Genomic DNA, 19,664 nt, shown 5'->3' on the forward strand with positions numbered 1-19,664 from the left:
GTAAGACAGCCCAAGTTAGGATGGCATTGGAAATAACTGCCTAAACAGTCTCAGTACAGCTGCCTGAAACTGGTGTAACTCTTCACTGTGTTGCTGAAATGTTCTCATTGCAAAATGTCTGGATGACTCTGCTTCAACTGTAAGGAAAAAAATTAAATGACAGTTGCAGGTTTTGGGCTGGTGTAATCCACAGTGTAACGAGATGCTTGAAATCATAAACAGAAGTGCTGGAGCAATTTGTGCCTAAATTTGCAGAGGACATCTGAATTTTTATCCAGAAATGGGCGTTGTGAGGAATGGGTGAAGGTCACTGAGCACGCAGGGTGCAAGCAGCAGCAGCAGCATAAATCACAGTCCTGTAACGCGGGTGGGGAGTGGTACCGAGGAGGGGAGCTCAGCCCCGCAGCTCCGCGCTGGCTGCAGAAGGCAGAGGACACGCGGGGCGTGGTGCGGGTGTGAAGGACAGACAGCAGGGCTCAGCTGCAGAGGTGCTGAGGCCGAGAGAGAGCGGGAAACGAACACGGGGCGCCGGCGGAAGGGGCAGGATGGGGTAAAGGACAGAGCAGGTGACGGCCGAGGGCAGGGCGGGGCAGGGCAGGGCAGGTTGGGGCGGGGCTGCCCTGCCCGGTCCGGGGTGGAGCGGGCCCGACCCCACCCGAGCCCAAGGACCCGCCGGGTGCCGGCGCTTGGGGCCGGCGGAGCATCCCTCGGAGCCGGTGCGGCGGTGCCCGGTGCGGAGGCGGGGCCGGCGGGCGGGGCGGGCGCGGCACCTGCGTGCTGGGAGGCGGCGGCGCCGGGCCGGCCCCTCGGCGGTGCCGCCAGACGGCGGCGGCCGGGCTGGGCGCTGCCGGGAGCGCATCCCTCGTTCCCTCCGCTCCGCTCCGCCCCGCGGCCGCGGCCATGACCGACAACATCCCGCTGCAGCCGGTCCGGCAGAAGAAGCGCATGGACAGCAAGCACCGCGGCGGGTGAGGGAGGCGGCGGGGGCGGCGGCGGGGCCGCGCTCGGGATGCGCGGGGCGGGGGCGGCCGCGGCCCGAGCCCGGGCAGGAGGAGAAGGAGAGGAGGAGGAAGAGGAGGAGGGGGAGGCAGGCGGGCGCTGACAGGTTGCTCCTGACGCCATTGCCGTGGCACGCCCGGGCGCAGGGCAGGATCCGGCCGGGGTGCGGGAGCGGGGACAGCCCTGGCAGGGGGCGGCCCGGCCCCGCCGGCCTTCGGTGCCGGAGCCGCGGACACAGCGGGGCCCCTCGGCCGGGGGTCGCGGCCGGGCGGGGCAGCAGCGCCCGGAGGGGCGGGGCCGGGCCGGGGCCGTGTCACCGCGGCCGTGTCACCGCCGCCGCCACCCGCCCGGCCCGGCTCCTGCTTGTCATCATCCATCCCCCTGTGGCGCACGGCCGGGGCTGGAGAATCCCTCGGCCTTGGCTGGGGAAGAGCGCTGGACCATCGATGGTGTGTGTAACAAAGGCCCCGGCTCCCATTTACTGTATCAGCGCAGCAACACAATATCCTTGTGTGCCATGTTGCAGTAGCCTGAGTGCGTGATGCGTCCCTACAGGAGGCGTGTGTATATATTTATACCGGTATTCCCATGCAGGAAGTTTAATAAGAAAAATGGTTTTCCAATACTCTTCCATTATGAAATTGCACCACCGTGCAGACAGGTTGGTTTGCACACAGCAGGGTGCACGTGGTATCCAAGTCACCTGGCTGTCAATTATCACAGCATTTCATTTGTCCCTGGAGAATTTGGGTTTTTAAAATGTGGCGAGTGATATTAGCAAAACAAACCAAAATATTGAAGGAAATCTTCACTGTTAGAACAAGGGGAAATATACACGCTCGTTTATATTTTGGGCAGTAGTTTGGATTCAGATTCCTGTAACTGACATTGTTGTACATAGTTTACTCAGCGTTAGAATTATTCCTTATTGCCAGCATTGTTTCTGGTACCTGCTGTGGCAGTATCCTCGCCGGGGAGGTGTGTGTGATGCAGCAGCAGCAATCCCCCGTGCCAGGGCCACATGCACCGCTGAGCAAGTGCCACAAGGTGCAGCCACCATGGCCCTGCATTTGGTGGCGTGATTGAAGGGAGCGGGGAGAGGTGACGGCCTGGGAAATTTCTCAAAGCTCCTTGAATGATTTCTTTTCCTGGAGTTCTCTAATCTCCACCAAGAGCCTCTTGGGTGTTCCGATGTGGTTAGTGCTGCCTAGCAGAACCTGCCCTCAGCTAACCCAAGCTATGGTTCATTGCCTGTGGATTCTACCTGATTAGCAGCCACAGAGAGGGTTTCCAGCAGTAGCAAAAAATTCCAGCAGCATGTGAAAGAAGATTGCCTAGGGTTTTTACTCAGTAGCAGTTGAAATAAATTGGATTTGGGGTTTCTGTTTGGTGCAGTAACTGTTTGGGGATGGGATTTGTCATATATGAGGAACCCTGCTTTTAGTGATGTGATCTCTTGGTATTTGATGAAGTGATGGATAGCAAAGCATCAGGGTCAAGCCAATCCAAACCGGTGTTATAAACCATGGAAGAAATCTTCCAGCAGGTTGGGAGGTCCCTGGTGTCACATCCAGAACAGAGCCCTGGGAATCCTAAGCCATGATCAAGGCCTCCTCTCTTCTATTCCCTCTGAGGAAAAATCCAAGCAAAACCTATCCAAGTTAGGTTCCTTGGTGCATATGAAAACTCAGGATAAGCAAGTGTTGATGGGCTTCACGTTAGCATAGCCCCAGCTGGTTTCTACTGCAGAGGTTCCCCCACCAGTGAGGGTGAGTTTTCAGACAGATTTTTGTCAGTGTGGTCTTCTGGAATGGGGAGCAGATTTCAGGTCCTGTACTGAATGACTTCATAGAAATCTTTGTTTCAGTTAACATAAAAGTGAGAAATGCCTAATTCACCTGTGGGGCAGGTGCCAGCCAGCAAGGCTTTCATTACCCTCGGCCTCTGGCATGCTTTGAAGAGAAGCCAGGGAGGAGCTTGGCTCTGTAGCCCTGCAGAGATGAGTGATGGCTCAGACAGCTCAGGTCTGTGTCGGAGAGAAGCCGTGTGCCTAATGAACCAAGTGGGAGAAGTAGGGATCTGTTCCTGAGCACAACTTCAGTGTGGCTCCTCCTTGCTCCCATCAAAGGCTGAGCTCTGAATTCCCGTGCTGTGTGCCTTGAATTCAGCCGTGTTCACCCAGTGCTTTGCAGCACTCTGAAAAGCTCTGTGAGCGCTGTGCCAGGTAGGAGGAAGGATGGCATTAATTGCAGCAAGACTGGTGGTGGGATGGGAGTGAGCCTGGGCTTCCCAGGGCCGCGCTGTGCCGGGGAGGGAGCTGCAAGTTCCTCGAGTACCTCAGGTGCTCTGCTCAGCGCATGACACAAGTTTTCCCCTAAATAGCTTGTGGTGTCAGTCCTCAATCCTGCAAGGCTTCTTTTAAAGCAGCCAGCTGCTGTGCTCATGCTGCTGCCACCATGTAAAGGCCTTGATCCAGAGCTGCGGGGGGAAGGAGAGGGAAGGAGGAGCTTTACAGGAACACTTCATCAGGCCATGCCATTGTACGTGCCTGTGTACTCTGGCTCTGTTTAAAATGGCAAATTCCATCTCAGAGTCAACAGAGAGGGACGGCAGCTCCTGCCCTGGTGTGCCTGTGTGGGTGTGCCTTGGCACATGCAGGGCTGGGGCTGGGCTGCCTTCCCACACATGGGCTGTGGGCTGCGGGAACTGCAGCTCTCCTGGCCCCTTCCAGAGCCATCCCGGCTGCATGGCCTGCAACACGAATGTTCCAGAATGTTTCTCATGGAATGACTCATGTGGAGGTGCATAAAAGGGCAAGGTGGTCGTGCATGGCTCTGGTTTTCTTTAGCCATGCAAAATTGTTCCCTCCTTTTAGAGTAATGTCATGGTTTGTGTATTAAAGATGCCAAGCGCAGCCCATGAGGGTCATAGAAACATCATCTGAGGAATGGGCTTGGTTCAGAAGTGACTAAATATGCCAATGAACTTCAGCATTAATTTGATAAATTCCACCTCAGTTTGCACAAAAGTGGCACTTTTTTGCCATTGGGTTTGTTTTACTTGGAAAATGTGCATGGAAGCATTTTTCATTTGATCTTCAGATACTTCTCCATCAAACACACTGAATTTATAAATAAAACCTGCTTCTTGCTAGTGGCTGTTCATCTGACAGCCAGTCTGCCCTGTTACTGCCTCTTACCTCATCACTGGGAATGTGTTGTTGTTGTAAGCAAATACAATCCCAGGTGAAGTGCAGAGCAGACCTGTTCTTCAGTTCCTCCCGTTCATTTGGATCCCTGTGCTGATTAAGGGCAGCATCACTTACAGGACTCAGAATTTCAGGTACAATTTGCATCCAGAGAGATTCTTTTGAGTGGTTGTGACTCTGTTTGGGTCTGTTTGTGGGTTTGTTTCCTGTTATTATTTTTGCCAGGTTATGATTTAAAATATGAAATGCACAGTTCTGTATCAGGTTCTCCATATAAGATGTCTTCATGTATTTTTCATGTTCTTTCTGTAAGGTGATATTTTTTAAAAGTCCATGGTTTACCCTCACTTGCTAGTTTTCTATACTTCAGGAGTTACTGCAGGATTGTTCTTCAGTGCTCCAGTTCCAAAATGGAGAAGGAGAAATGTTTAGGAATGTGTTCCTAAACTTTTATAGAAAACTGTTTACATGTCTGTAACTTTGTGATTCCTGTTCTTGGAAAGTGCACATTAATTTTATCAGCGTTTCTCAGCAGCAGTGTAAACTTCCAGCTGTTTTTGTAGACAATCTTTCCCTTTCCAAGATTCAGTCTTCAGATTTCATGACGGAAAACATTTTAGAACTTCCAATAATGCCAGTACTTCTCTGCCAGAAACTTCCTCCTGTGACACTGCCTTTGCTCTGAGCAGAGAATTTTGGAGAAATGAAGCAGCCCCTTCCCTCATCATCTGGGTCCCTAAGCTTGAGGCTTAAAAGTAGGGATGGTAGCCAAAGAAACAGCAAATCACAGAACTACATAATGCCTGCAAAATTCTTCCAGGGAGGAACAAGTAAAGCAACTGGAAAAAGCTGACAGCTCCAGTCACAAAGGCTTTTTATCTAATGGGCACCAAAGCTAATCTGAAAACACATTTGTATGTGCTCAGAGTACTTTGTTTCTGGTGCCCAAATGAATGGATTTTTCTTTTTTACATTAAGATTATTCAGTTTCCAGAGGAGAAAGGGAAAAGGAGAACTAATGATCTTATTGATTCTTCCCCAGTGAAGTTTGAGACATCACTGAAAAGTTTAAAAATAATTAAAAATTAAGGCAATTGGATATGTTTGGGAGGAGTGACAAATATCTGCCTGGAAGAATAAGCACATGGTTCTGTGCTTGAGAAATTACTCTGTTCTTACCAAAAGTTCATTTTCTAACTTATTTCAGCGAGCCATGGGCTGGCACTTGAAGGATTACTGTGTGAGATAACATTCCTGCTAGCCCACGGTTCGGATGGTGGATTGCTCTGTGCCCACCCAGCAAAGCACAGGAGGGGAAAACACGGTCACAGAGCAGGTGAGGGTTAAATGCCAGCGCTGGGGTTGAGTAGGTGCCTTCAGAACAAAAATCCTGGGTTTATGGGGCAAAAGTCAGGATTTGTTGTCCGGATTTTCAGCCACTGGTGCCCGAGTTCCTGGCTGAGGCTGCAGCCCTGGGCTGTGATGTAATGGGATTCCTGAGCTGGGATTCCTGAGCGCTGAGGAACCTCCCCAGTTAAAGTGTTGCAAGCGATGGTTGTAGTATTCTGTTCATTGGCTGGGCTTTTTTTTATTAAATACTTTACAGAAACCTCGTGCTGAAAGGCTGTGTAGGAGATTTCCAGCAGAAATGCTGGATATTCTTTATTTGGGCACTGATACTCCTGATATTTGCCTTCAAAACTTGCTAGGCAGGAAGTTTTTCTTTTGTTTGTTTAATTAGGTTTTCAGTTTGCTTTGCCTGTCATTCAGGAGGTTGCAAAAACTGTGACTTCAGCCAGGCAGGGATTTCACAAACCTGTTATTTTTACTCAGCAGATTCTCCCGTGCCCTTTCTTGCTTACACTTGGAGCTGCATTATTTTTAGGTTGTTTGTCAAACCCTATAGCAGCACAGCATTTGTAAACTACCATTCTTACAGCAACGAGTGTGTTCGTGGTGGAAATGCTACAAGAGGTCACCCTATTGTAAATATTATGATATAGGTGTGTGGGTATTTTTGCTGTCGAGTACAATCCCTATAAGAGGCCCAACCTAAAAAATAAACAAAGGTAAACGGTTTCAGATGTCTGATTGCAAGGACTGACTGATTTTTCCTGACTGGAAAGCACATTGTGATGAAATAGGGTGTGTGGACACCAGATTTGCTCCCTTGAGCAAAGCCTCTTTTTGGAGCCTTTTCTCCTTTGTGAAAGAAGGAAAACCACTTTTTTCTCTCTTTTTTTCCTGCAGAGCATATCTATATTCTGTTGGAATCCAAATTACCACCATTTCCACTACTTTCCATTAGAATATATTTGGGATGCAAGTGGCTATTTGTCTTAGGTCTTCACCCACAAACACAAAAGCAAACTGCAATTAAAAGGTATCCAGCTAATAAAATACACTTCTACAGTAGAGCTTGTGAATTTGAGTGTTTAACACCAGCTTTGCTGTTTGTCTGGTCTTGGTAACCAACTGCCTTTCAATCTGGATGTTATACACAAATGTGGGGGAAAAGAATCTACTAGTTAGATTTTTTTTAACAAGTAAAAATAGTTTGTAGAGTTGACAAAAACTGAGAGTTTCAGGGGCAAGCATAACTTTTGGAAGTGGTTATATTTAGGGTTGTGTGGCACTACCTAGGGAGTAGTCGAAGAAGGAAATCCACTGGCTTAGAAAGGTGACAAATGCAGAATCACAGGGACTGTCCCTATCCAGAGGCAAGCAGGTATGGCAGTAGTGGTGCTGCAAGTCCGTAGGGAATCAGATATCTTCTATGTATACCTGAACATTAAAACATCTCCAGTTATTTTGATGCCTTTTCCTGGGCTTAAAATCAAGAGTCAAACATGGTTAGAAGGGGAAAAGGGATTTTATCTTGGTATTTATTTTAAGGATCCTTAGGTGCACGTGTCCAGGTCAAATGCACCGAAATGCACCCCGCCAACTGCCCACCCCAAAAGATCGGGTATAACATTATAGGTGTTACTAATTAGCAGATCTATCAAAGATTCCCCAATGAGAGGCTCGAGTGAACCCCCCTCCCCAAGGAACCTTCCCCTGGATAGTTCTATCTCAGTTTACAGAATGTGTTCTGGAGAGCACCTTGGGGTCTGGGGCACACTGATCCCTGGCTACGAAGCTTCTGAAATGTTGAGTCTCTTAGCTTGACAAACAAGTCCAAGAATGTAGGGGAAAAGCACTAGGAATACAGAAGCTGTAAAAAGGTATAACAGGGGTATAAAAGAAAAGGCAAAAAATCTTCATGGCATCAATTTCATTCCAGTAATTTGATTTAGGTGTTCAAACTGTTGGAATGGAGGGTGTGACATAACCTGGAGCCGAAGGAGTCTCTTGGGCATCATCCAAAACCTGTGATTGCATGTTCCTGCAGCACTGCTGTGTGGGTGCTGTGCAGTGCTCTGCTGTCTCGTCAGCATTTTGGTCTCAAAGCTTCTTTCAGAAGACAACCACCTTCCCTGTGCTTGGGTGGCATCTGTACTTAGGGCTTAGATTGTTCTTGGTACAGACTAGAAAAAATCCACCTTTTCAGGGCTTTTCTGTGACTCTTCATGAAACAGAATAATGTCCAAGTAATTTGATTAAGCAAAAGTCCTTTTATGTAGTTTTGAAAGCCTGTGAGAAATCACCTTGCAAGTCAGGCTGGTGAAGTGAATACCTGTGCCTGCCCAGGGAGCACTGGATCACATGGTGACACCTCTTTATTTCTGGAAGCAAAGTCGAGTTTTAGTCCCCTTCTGTACTCAGGGAACTGACTTAACTGATAACACTTCTTTCTATTTCCAGCCAGCAGGGCTTGAAACCTTAAAAATTAAGTTCTTTGTAGGTAACTGTTGCAGTGGGGATCCTGCAACACGCATATATCAAACCAGGAGTCCCGTGGAAAGGAAATATATTTGGACAGACAGATTCTTGATAGCTGTTTCAGAGAGATGTTTATTTCTCCAGCCGCATGGCCGGAGCTCTGCCGAGGAACTGTTCCAGTCACGGGACCAAGGGTCCTTCTGTCCGCGCAGGGGAACACAAACCAACCAAGGGGAACCCCGTGTCTGTGCCCTCAGGGCCCCTCTCCCAGGGCTACACGGCAGGGGAGGGACCCCGACAGGTAACCACCTTCTGTGTGGAGAGTTGTGAGCTCTGTTCAATGCGCCACGTGTCTTCTGGCAAGACAGGGACTTCCAGAGTGCTTTGTGCACTTCCTGCAATCGTTATTTCTTTGTTAGCTGTGCACTGAACAGAACTTTTGGGGCAGAATGCTTGATTCAAGAACAAATCTTTGTGGTACATTCTGGAAAGATGTTTTATAAGAGCCCTGAAGCTTTTGGTTATCAATCTGGCTGATGTTGGCTCTCCCAAGTGTCAGTGAAATTCAATAGGTCTGTTCTTGAAGGAACAAGGGCATGGGGAGAGATTGGCTTTCAGAAAGCAGCAATGACAACAGAAGAATGCCCTTTTGGGGTCTGGGAGGGTTTGGTGATTTTGAGCAGAGAGGCTTTTCCAAGGTACAGGAAGGATGGCCGGTGCATCTTTGCACCTGCCATGATGGACCTGACCTCGGTTTGGTTCTGTGCCTCGAGTCAGGATTTATAATGTGGGGCAGGGCATGCTTTTCTTCACTGAAATTTGTGTGAGCAGAGAGTTCTTGGTGGCCTCAGTGCCAGGCTGAAGGTCCCGTGAGGCACCTGGAGCTGGTGCAGGTGGGCCAGGGGCTGCAGTGGGTGTGTGTGACTCAGAGAAGTGTGTTAAAAATTAACTAATTGGTTAATTAATGTTCCCCCTGCAGGTGTTGTGAGTGCTTAAGATGCTGTGGGAGGAGAGACCCCAGGCCTCGGACTGTCTGGCTTGGCCACCCGGAGAAGAGAGACCAGAGATACCCTCGCAATGTCATCAACAATCAGAAATACAACTTCTTTACCTTTCTCCCTGGGGTGAGCATGAATGAAATTGCTTTCCCCATTTCTTGGTGGTTTTACAGTAGATAAGTGCAGAATCAGGAGCTGGAGCAAATGGTGGGGTTGTGTTTGGTAGAGTTCACGCCAAGACTGCCTCAGGGCAGCAGCAAACCAGACACTGATCTGTCCTGAGTGTCCAGGACTGCTTTAGAACTGCCCCAAGTCAGCACTTAGTCACTAGGAGAGCATGCAGAAATGTTTCTGGTGGTTAGTTCAACATGTATAACATCCTCCCTCCTCTTTTTTTCTGCTTTTTTTTTAGGTGTTGTTTAACCAGTTCAAATACTTCTTCAACCTTTATTTCTTGCTCTTGGCCTGCTCTCAGTTTGTGGTTGAAATGAGGCTTGGTGCCCTTTACACATACTGGGTTCCTCTGGTAGGTCATTCAAGGTTTATTTACCCAAGAAAGTTTCAGTGCTTGACAAAATTTCTTGTGCTGCCTTTTCTGTGGGGTGTAAGTTTGCACCTTAAATCACATTTTTAACTTGCTTCCTGAGGCCTGTGCAGTGCATGTTGTAGAATGTAGACTTTCAGTGCAGTGAAATCCCTGGTAAAAGCCGGCAAGAAGTGAAGGGGCAGCTTTGGGACATTGCTGCTAAAATTCAATTTGTGTTAAAGCCTGGATCTCCATGAATTCTCTCTCAAATGCTGTATTGCATTTGCTGTGTGAATCTGCTGCTGGTTTTGTAGGATCCTGTCCTATAAATTAAATACAGGTGCACGTGGAGGAGCTCTCTTTGTGTTGTATAGGCAGTTGTGACTCGTCTGTGCCAGGTGAGCAATTAGAACTTGCACATGAGCTGCCAGAAAGCAGGATAAGAAAATTCTTTGTTCATTACTGCTGCTGTTACAAGTGTTGGGGCTGGAATGACACATGAGATGACACAGGCAGTTGGAACATGTGGGAATGTTTTGGGGTGATTATTTGAGGACTCTTCAAGCAGCTGAAACCCAAGCTGAAAATAGCTGACGCTTTTTAAATTTTATTTTGGAAAGCAGGTAGGAATTGCTAGGTAAATGAACAAATGCATTTCATTACTAAATTAATTAGATCACACATTTAGATATATGTATGTTTTGGAAATCTTCAGTTCCTAAAATCATCCTGCTCCCTTCTTAAAGTTCCTTCTTGACAAAAGTAATCAGTACATGGTTGCAATTTTCAACGCAATACAGGTTGTAAAAAGTTCATTTTCTGTGATGCATGAGGAGTGTTTTAACTGTTTGGTGAGGCTGAGCTAATAGTCTCTAGGAGAAACATGACTTTGTGATACCAAGCCCATAAAGAACCTGTTTGCATTAATTAATTATTTTTTATACAGTGAAGGATGTGATGTGGGCATTCCTTGTGGCAAGAGGAAATTAAGTGACTGCTCATATGCACAAAAAGTAGGACTGAAGCCCTAATCAGGCGAACATGTAATTATACCATGAGTAGTGCACATAAATATCTTTGGAGTGTTGTTTGTGTAGGTGGAGTGTCTGTACACACACACACACGAAGGCACATGCATTCTCTATTTATCTGTGTATATAAAAAGGGGGTTATACAGATTTCTGTATAAATTTCTATGTAAAGAAATCTCCCAGAGGAGTTGTGCTGACTTCAGTGGCTCTGTGGTGGTGGGAGCACTGAGATTTGTGGGATCCTGCCTTACCCTGGAATTCTGTGTAACCCCTCAGTCTCAGTTACTCACCTGTGAGGTGAAATGAAATATGGTACTTACATTCTTCAGGTAAACTTCGCGAAGATTTGCTTGGGGAGAGCATCATGATAAAACTGAAATATTTTTTAAGCAACAACTCTTTTTTAAAGCAGCTGCTGTGTGTTTGGTACTGGGAGTTTGCACAGCAGCACATCTTACTGTACTGATTTAGGCAGATAAGATAGAATAAGGCAATGCAGATTGTTGGCAGTGGCACTGATAAATATTGCTCTTATTAGAGGCAGATGTGATTTTTTTCCTGACCTTTTCATCCCTCCTGTTTCCCCCCATGCTCCTCGCAGGGGTTTGTGCTGGCTGTCACCGTGATCCGCGAGGCGGCCGAGGAGATCCGATGCTACATGCGGGACAAGGAAGTGAACTCGCAGATCTACAGCAAGCTCACAGCCAGAGGTCGGCTCTGTGGCTCCGGAATCCAGCCCTGCTGACAGCCAGAGCCAGAGTTCAGGCAGTGGGAGGGGGCTGTGGGCTCCCAGGCACGTGGCTTCCGTGGCCACGCTGCCGCCGCCGAGCCCTCGGGGTCCGGGTGGCCGCTCGTGGGTGGCTCCTCACCAGGCTCTGGGGGAGGCTGGGGTTTGCTGAGGGATTAATGGAATGGTCTGGGTGGGAAGAGACCCTAAAGCCCATCCGGTTCCACCCCTGCCATGGGCAGGGACACCTTCCACTGTCCCAGGCTGCTCCAAGCTCTGTCCAAGCTGGCCTTGGACACTGCCAGGGAATGGCCACAGCTGCTCTGGGCAGCCTGTGCCAGGGCCTCCCCACCCTAAAGAGCCTAAAGAGACTGTGAGATGTGTGTGTTTGTCAGCAGCAGCTGATGTAGCTCCTCAGGACTGGCAGGATCAGCTCTTGCATTTTCTGTGTCCATCCCCTTCAGCCTCTCTCCAGCCATGAGGAGTTTGGAGCCCTCATTTGTGAGGGAGCCCAGGCTGTGGCTCAGCTGAGCCTGACCCTGCCCTGGCCATTGTTCACAGCTGTGCTGTACCTAACAAAGACCTTTAAATTCTCATTTGAACAATCCAGTGCTGCCTCACTATGGAGTTACTCCTAATACCATGACAAAAAGATGGCGAGGCCAGGGTTTTGTTTTAAAAAGGGAATGAACAGAATCTGAGCAAGTTTTGGTTCTTTTCCATTTCCAATTTCTTAGTTATAAAAGTTTACACCCTTGAATTAAGATGCAGTGATGTAGGTGTAGCAAAATATGCTGCATTTGTAGGAATAAGGCTGCTTTTTAAAAGCAGTTGCTTAAGGCTGGATATATTTCACATGCCAGGAGTTATGAGGCAACTCCAAACTGGGGAGTTTGAGTTTCTGAATATTAAATCCCCTTTTAATAACATGTTCTTACTACAACACTTAAAATGCTTGGCAACCAACAAAAGCCTCATCCAAGAGGGGTGTACTACATCTATTTAAAGATATAAAAGAGTTGCCTTCTGGATTCTATTCAATGATCTATAAGGGGCCTGACCTCTCCTTTAGTTCTTTTCATATTGCTATTACGTTTCCCATGAATGATTTCCCTCCCCCCAGTCCTTTAACTTTTCTAATTTTGTGAAAGAAAGCAAGGAGGATTGGCAGCTGGGCACTAGCTGAAAATCTTAAGCCCCACTGTATTTAGCATGAATTTTGTGCAGAAACAGGAATGAGACTCTGTAGTATAGTTTAGAGTAGAAAAAAATGTAGAAAATTATTTCTGATTGTCACATGGTTTGGGGAGAAAAGTAATTTTCTGTCTCTCACTGATCTCAGTACTGAATTTTTTGGGAGAGCTGATCACCTCCTTTTCCACTGATTAAAGCCTCAGCACCTCTGAGAATTACCTGGGAGCAGGGAAGAGCCTGGTGAGGCCATGCTGGCTGGGGATGGAAATTTGGGGTTTGATTTATCAGTCAGAGAAAGGAGCTGGGTTTTCAAGGGAGACCATCACCAGCTCAGAAGTAGGAGCAGTGAATATCAAACTAAGTTGGGAACAGCTGATGTGAACAATTAGTTTTCAGTGTAGCTGACAGTAGGACTTGACTTGGGCTGTTTACAGACTGTTTCTTTTTTTTGTTGCTGTTGAACAGCACAGGTCATGCCTGCAGGGTTTTGGCACAGCCCCATGCTGAGACCTAATGACAAAAACCCCTCCACCCTAAACTTTTTTTATCTTTTTACCCAGATGATCCATTTCTGTTCCAAAATGATGAAACCAGCAGACTTCTGGAAAGCATATTTTTTAGTGGAAAGCTCTCCATTTAAAGGACAGTTGTTTGGATTGTTATAAAAAATAATCAAATTTCAATCCCCTATTCATAAACCCACAAGCCTCTCTGTGTTCAGGGGTCTGTGTTCTGATCTGCTTGATGGAAAGCTAGAACTGTGCTTGCAAATTCCTGGCTTGTTTTTCTTCTCTGGCAGCCCCCCCTGCCTGGGTAGCGCTGCATAATAGAGAGAAACTCCAGAGAAAAGTGGGAAGGGACCTCCTACTGCGGGGTGCTACTTAAGATACAGATCATTGGCATTTACCAGCCATATAAAAACAATATTTTCCCAAACTCTGCAAGTCCTGCTCCACAGCATAAGGCTACAAAAGCCGAAAGTCTGGTGCAGCACATCAAACAACCCCCCCACCTTTTTTTTTTTTTTTTCTATTTTTTAGATGCATTTAACTTGTTTTAGTAAACCTCTGGCTTCATCTTTAATTCCAAATTAAGTGTTTGGAGCTGTGCCTCAGTGAAGCTTTGCAGATCTATTCTGAAATTTGGACTTAAGTGCTCGCATGGTAGAAAAAGGCATCTCTTCTGGCTAATATATTTATTCATTTAAATAATCTGCTTTCTGGTACATCCATCACACTGCAGATTTAGTGATAATTTCAAAGATCATAGCTTAAGTTGGAACAAACTGTTTGCATTTTATTATGTTTACTTTCTTGTCTTTGAAAAAGATAAATCAGGATACAGCAAAGAATGAAACAAATACCAGACAAATTTTAACAACAGATTTTAACAAGAGCTCAAGACTAGTTCCTTTTAAAAAGTGTTGCACACCAACTTCTAGTCTGATTAACTTAAGGAAGTACAACTGAAAGTGATATAAATGCTAAATAAACCTATGTATTTTTAGAGGAAGCATTTCTAGTTGCACTTAGAAAAGTAGGAGTTTATAATTACAAAGATACTTTCATAGCAGAGCAGTACTGGGAAATGGAACAGTTGTGCTATTAGCTGGTTTTAAACATGCATGAGAAAGCATCTAATGTTTAGGTGGCAGTTTCCCCACAGAAAGAAAAAGGAATTATAGAATTCCCAAGATCAAAATAAAACTAATTCAAGTAAGTTTCTTTATGGGAGTTCTGAGTCAAAGGAAACATCTGGTCCTGGCCCTTCTTAGCAGGACGTGTGGTACACACTGCAGAGATGTCACCCACGGGGGCCAGGGAGGCTGGAAAAGCAGAATTAGCTACCTAAAAAGGGCATCTCATTTATCCAGGAGTTATAAAAACGTGTGTTGGTTAGAAAGGTCCCCTCTTTCCCCTCTTTGTTTTACCCTCAAACAGCTGAGGTTGGGAGGGTTTGTGAACAAGACAAATCTGCTCCAGCTGCTTTGGGTTTTCTCATATTGGAAAGATTTTAAAGCAGATGATACTGTTTTCAGAATAATGATCCCAAAAGCCTTTTATGTGCGTAATGATAGGAAATCATCACATTACAGCTTTGTCCAGGCATTAATTTTTCTTTTGCAGAATGATTTTTTACCTCATTAAGGAAAACCTTACAAAAGTAAGTTTCCCTGAACCCTGCAGGTAGCGCTGCTGCTACTGACAGTCACCAGATAAATCCTTGTGATCCTTAGGAGAATACAGAAAATGGGGTTAAACAAATCCACAGCTTTTTTGCACATTGGGCCAGGAATGGCTGTGCCGGTGTGGGGAGAGCACATGGGCTTTTTTTTCCCCCCCTTCCTTTGCACAGGAGAATATTCAAAAGCACTTTTTGTTGTTTTGTGAATAACCGTATTAAAAGGGGAGGAAGAGATGTTATCTGTCAGACCCTTTTAGTGTCATAGTACCTAACTTTGTATAGCCCATACACAAGACTGCCAGGGATGCTTTTTTTGATCCTCTTGGAGTGCAGCTTTTCTTTTCAAGCCTCAGCGTAATGGACTCTTAATCCCCGGTTTGCTTCCTGCCCCAGCAGAGATGTCTTTAGCCCAGCATTCGTTTTGTTTACCTTTTTTTTTTTTTTTTTTAACAAAAAACCCGAAAAAAAATCTCACAAGGCAAACTCCAGAATCCATGAAAGACCTATGAGATATTTGTGAAATGGGCCATGACTGCTTATAATTTGTAGGAATAATTACAGCATGCAAGGAAGTCTGCATTTATTAGCAGCAGTGGTGAAGCATGTTGTTAAGCACACAGTGTGTCACCAAAGCAGCAGGCTGCCCCCAGCCCAGAATGGCTTTCATTGTTAATTTGGAGCAGAAACTCTGAAGCATATCCTGAGAAGGATGCTAATGAAGGGACTGCCAGTAGTAAAATCCCAGTGACCTTTGTGCTTTGTGCTAATTTCTACTCCCCCTCCCTTCCCCCTTCTGCTTTCCCCCAGAGCTGCTATCTGGCCAGTTAGCCCATGAATTTTGAGGTACAGTAGGAGTGTTGTCTGTGCCAGGGGGAGCTCCACGTGCCTCCCCCACTTCCACTCAAATCACAGCAGATTAAAGAGGCTTTTGTTGAAATACAACAGACATGTAGAGGCAGGGTTCAAATTAACTGATTATAAATCACTAGTTAGTCTGAGAAGCCAAATCTAGAGCTGGCTAATGATTTGAAATTACTAGCCAATTGTTAAATTAATCCCCTGTTTTAGAGTAACTGGGAAATGTTTGACAGCTGCACAGGAATAAATATTTACATGATTTCTGTAGGACCTGTTCTCTGCAGGGCTCGTTTGGCCAGGTCCAGCAAGAGGCAAAGGAGAGGTGGCAGAGCTGAGCCAGACACTGGAGCTGCGGCAGGAGAGGAAATGAGCCTGGATTTTAGATGGGCCCATTATAATTTCAGCTTCCAGGGCTTGGCTTGAGAGTCAAGCTTTACATTTTCAGGTGCCTAAGGAAAAGGAGTTGGATTTGATGGTTCCCTGCTGTAACTTTCTGTTCTTGCTCTGTCATCTGCCTGATGCTGAAAGTATTTTTGAATTCATGAGTTAAGCAGTACAAAAAAAAGAGTTTAAGGAGTTATCATTTGTTGTTTCGGAGTTATCATTAGGGGGCAGCCAGGGGTTTCTGCATCCAGGGTTGAGGTCTGGAGGTGTTACATGAGGGGCTTTCAGCCCTTTTTGGGGGACCCACGCCATAGTGGGAGTAGTGGGCTCAGGAAGTCTTTACAGGGCAGCGTTGCCCAATTCCTGTGGTGGAAACATTTCCCATTTTCCCCCACCATAGTGCAGTGGGAGGGAGGGAAGGAGCACCCCACAGCACCCCTGAGCCCTGTCCTGCTCTGCTCTAACACACTGGCACCTTTCCTTTGCAGGGACTGTGAAGGTGAAGAGCTCTAACATACAAGTCGGTGACCTCATCATTGTTGAAAAGGTTTGTCTTTATATTCATCTTTCCTGTGTACTTTTATTTTACAAGACCTTAGAAATGAGATCTTTTAAATTCATACATATTTTACAATAGGCTTAGAATGTCAGGTGTTGAACACAAGTTAAAATATTTTATCACTTGTCAGGGTTCCCCACACCACCAATGGCATCATTATCTTTACAAATGAGGGCAAATCAGTAGGCATGCACCTATAACCTCATTTTTCTACTTAAACTACAGCAAGATAAAGAGCCTCCCTATCCTTTCTCTGACTGTTGGACACAGGTTAAATACCTGATACGAATGCAGCATCCAGGTGTTTGTTTGGGTATAAACACTGCGGTTTTGGGAGACCCAGTGATCCATTTGTAGGCACTGGTACACACAGGTATATTTCCCCCCTTGTACAAATTTTTATGTGGTTTTCTTTATCCACTGAGTTTATGTTTTTCCCACACACTCTCTGCAAGCAGCTGTGACCTCTAAAGCCATTAGTATGAAAATAGTGCGAAAAGAGAAAATTGGTAGCTGCAGATTACAGATACAACCTTTGTGTTAACATGGGACTCCTTGAAAGGAAACCAGCATTAGTTTAAGATTTCTTCATACTTCTAGAATTACTCTCCAGCCCTTTTGTAAACCTAACCCTTGGGTCTGGTCAGTGGGAGCTGGCACCAGTTATTATCCTGCACTTGGAATTCTGCAGGGAAGCGAGTTCAGGATTCAAAGCAAACTAAATCCCAAGCTCCAGGCTGACAAAGGAATCCTCTTTGTGCCTTTGCTGCTCTCAGTGGGGCTGGGGAAGGCGCTGCACACGCGTGCAGGGCTGGGTGCACAATAATGGCCTTTCTTCTCCTCCCAGAACCAGAGGGTCCCTGCTGACATGATCTTCCTGAGGACGTCGGAGAAGAATGGTAAACATCTGGAACCAATTGTCAAAATAGCCATTAACCTTTCACTGGTTGTTTAGAGAAAATTATCTTTTGGAAATGTGAAAGAAATAGATAATAGTAAAATTTTAGAGAGAGAGAGAGAACTCAAGTGGTTTTATGGACCACCACTTCTCAGGATGTTATACTCTCATTTTGTTTGCTAATCAAAGGATGTAGGGGGTTGAGTCCAGGGTAAATGACTCTGGTTGCATTTTAGATACAAATCATTTTACTTGCTGTTCGGGTTTGTTTTGTTAAGTGTGGGATAAGGAAATGTTTGATCAGAAGGATTAGAAAACAGATAAATGGGAACATTTCAAGTGTCTTAAAAAGTATAGCCCAGAGAATTCTGGCCTAGTGGAAGGAAAGGAATGTGGTGCAGGAATGTCATCCTTTCACTATTAATAAATGTGAATCAGATGCTGTTTCCAGAGAAGGAAGGATATGCATATCCTAGCGGGGAAGCCATCCCATGAGTTACCTGTAGATGTGCCTAGGGCAGGTGTGGAAGGATCCCTGACTGCTGTTGCCATCCCCAGGGTCCTGCTTCCTTCGCACGGACCAGCTGGATGGGGAGACGGACTGGAAGCTGCGGCTGCCTGTCACCTGCACCCAGCGCCTGCCCACGGCTTCTGTAAGCTCCTGCCTGCAAATTCTGTGCTTGGGAACTCTGGGCATGTTTTACCTGAAAATGTCTAGGTGCTGCAGTCCCTGGCTGTTTTCAGGCTGCAATTTCTTTTATGGGGCACGGACACCTAATAAGTCCCAGGAGTCTCTCAGGTGCCACCCCAGGAAATCCCCTCAGTGAACTGCTAGTCCAGGTGTGTTTTCTGTTGGACTCTTGGGCTGCAGTAGGTAGCATGGTTTAGAATTGCCTTCCCTTGATAAGTAACTCTTGCCCAAGTATTCTGTTAAAACTTTAGTACATTGCTAAGCTGTGGCTGACTTCTCTATCTGTTTGATAGGACCTGCTGCAAATCCGCTCCTATGTCTATGCAGAAGAACCCAATATTGACATACACAACTTCGTGGGGACCTTCACCAGGGTGAGTCTGCTGGCATGTGCTTGAAATCAACCAGAGATTCACCAAGGTTTATGAAAATTCTCCACCCCATCAGAAATCCCTGTGCCAACTCTCCCAGCAGCCCTCTCCAAACACCTCTGTGGGACTCTTGTCATCCTCTGCTCTTTTGCATTCCTGACAAGTGTGTTTATTTTTTTCTTTATCCTGTTGTAGGAGGACAGTGATCCTCCAGTAAATGAAAGTTTAAGCATAGAAAACACCCTGTGGGCCAGCACAGTGATTGCATCAGGTAAGGTGGAGATCCATGTAAAATTGTTTTTAAGGGAGTATGTTAACAATTTTTAAAGGTATTTCTGTGATGGAATAATAATTCTGTCAGTTGGAGAAATTAGCAGTTGGAATGAGGTTACCCCTTGTCCTAACACCTCTGGGGAGCTGAGCTGACATCTAATTGCCTCTTGGACATTCCTAGATGAGAAAGAAGTGGAGTGGCCTTTGGGGCCCTTCTTTAGCATCCAGGACCAGAATAGCACTTAATTGCTCTCCACATTGACATCCTAATCTGTAACAGAAATGGTGTCAAATGGATTCTGGTAACAGAAGCTAAGATGAAAGATTTCCAGGTAAGTGCTTCCATTGAGTTTGTCCAATATACTCTTAAAAAAGGAAAAAAAATCAAGTCTTTGACAGATTTTGACTCCTGTATACGATAAACTCCCAAGGCCTGAGATTAATCAATGCCCCCTTGTAGAGGCTTGTCAAAGTGAAAGCCTTGTTCCTCTCCTGCCCAGTGTGTTTGCCGAGTTTGCTGGGCAGTAGCTGGAAGAGAGTGGAATTCTGGAGTCCAGTTCTGGAATTAAACTTGTCAAATAGAGAGACTTGACAGTGCATTTGCAAATATAGTTTCAAAGGATTTATGCAATTGAGACTGTTTGAAATGGCCATAAACCTACTAGAAACACTCTTTTTTTTACAGATCAATGTGTCTTCAAGCTTTTTCTAGTCCTGGCAGGTGCTTCCTCTCATTTTGACTGACCTATCAATACAATACCCAGTTTTGTTTCTCCTGTGGTAATAATAAATAGCCTGTCATAGGTTGTTTCTGTTAGAAGAAAATGTGGATGTTATTTTTCTTCTGCTGGGAGCTGTGGTGCCATCTCACTGGGGCAGGCCTTGTAAGATGAGGCAGAGCAATGTGCCTTTCTCCATCTGCTGTAGCAAGGCTGGGT

General features: G+C 46.0%; 1 protein-coding gene across 1 annotated transcript in view; it reads left to right on the top strand.

Annotated features, from left to right (window-relative positions):
- The first annotated feature begins 798 nt into the window (after window positions 1-798).
- The window catches only part of ATP9A (ATPase phospholipid transporting 9A (putative)), a 49,159-nt gene continuing 30,293 nt past the window's right edge, over window positions 799-19,664 (top strand). The window contains 9 exon segments of the mRNA XM_039563367.1: window positions 799-968; window positions 9,012-9,156; window positions 9,443-9,556; window positions 11,189-11,297; window positions 16,423-16,481; window positions 17,341-17,392; window positions 17,950-18,044; window positions 18,376-18,456; window positions 18,649-18,724. Of these exon segments, the coding sequence (XP_039419301.1) occupies window positions 901-968; window positions 9,012-9,156; window positions 9,443-9,556; window positions 11,189-11,297; window positions 16,423-16,481; window positions 17,341-17,392; window positions 17,950-18,044; window positions 18,376-18,456; window positions 18,649-18,724 (799 nt within the window). The 5' untranslated portion in view covers window positions 799-900.

This window comes from Corvus cornix, chromosome 20 (genome assembly GCF_000738735.6).
Source record: "Corvus cornix cornix isolate S_Up_H32 chromosome 20, ASM73873v5, whole genome shotgun sequence".
NCBI lineage: Eukaryota > Metazoa > Chordata > Aves > Passeriformes > Corvidae > Corvus > Corvus cornix.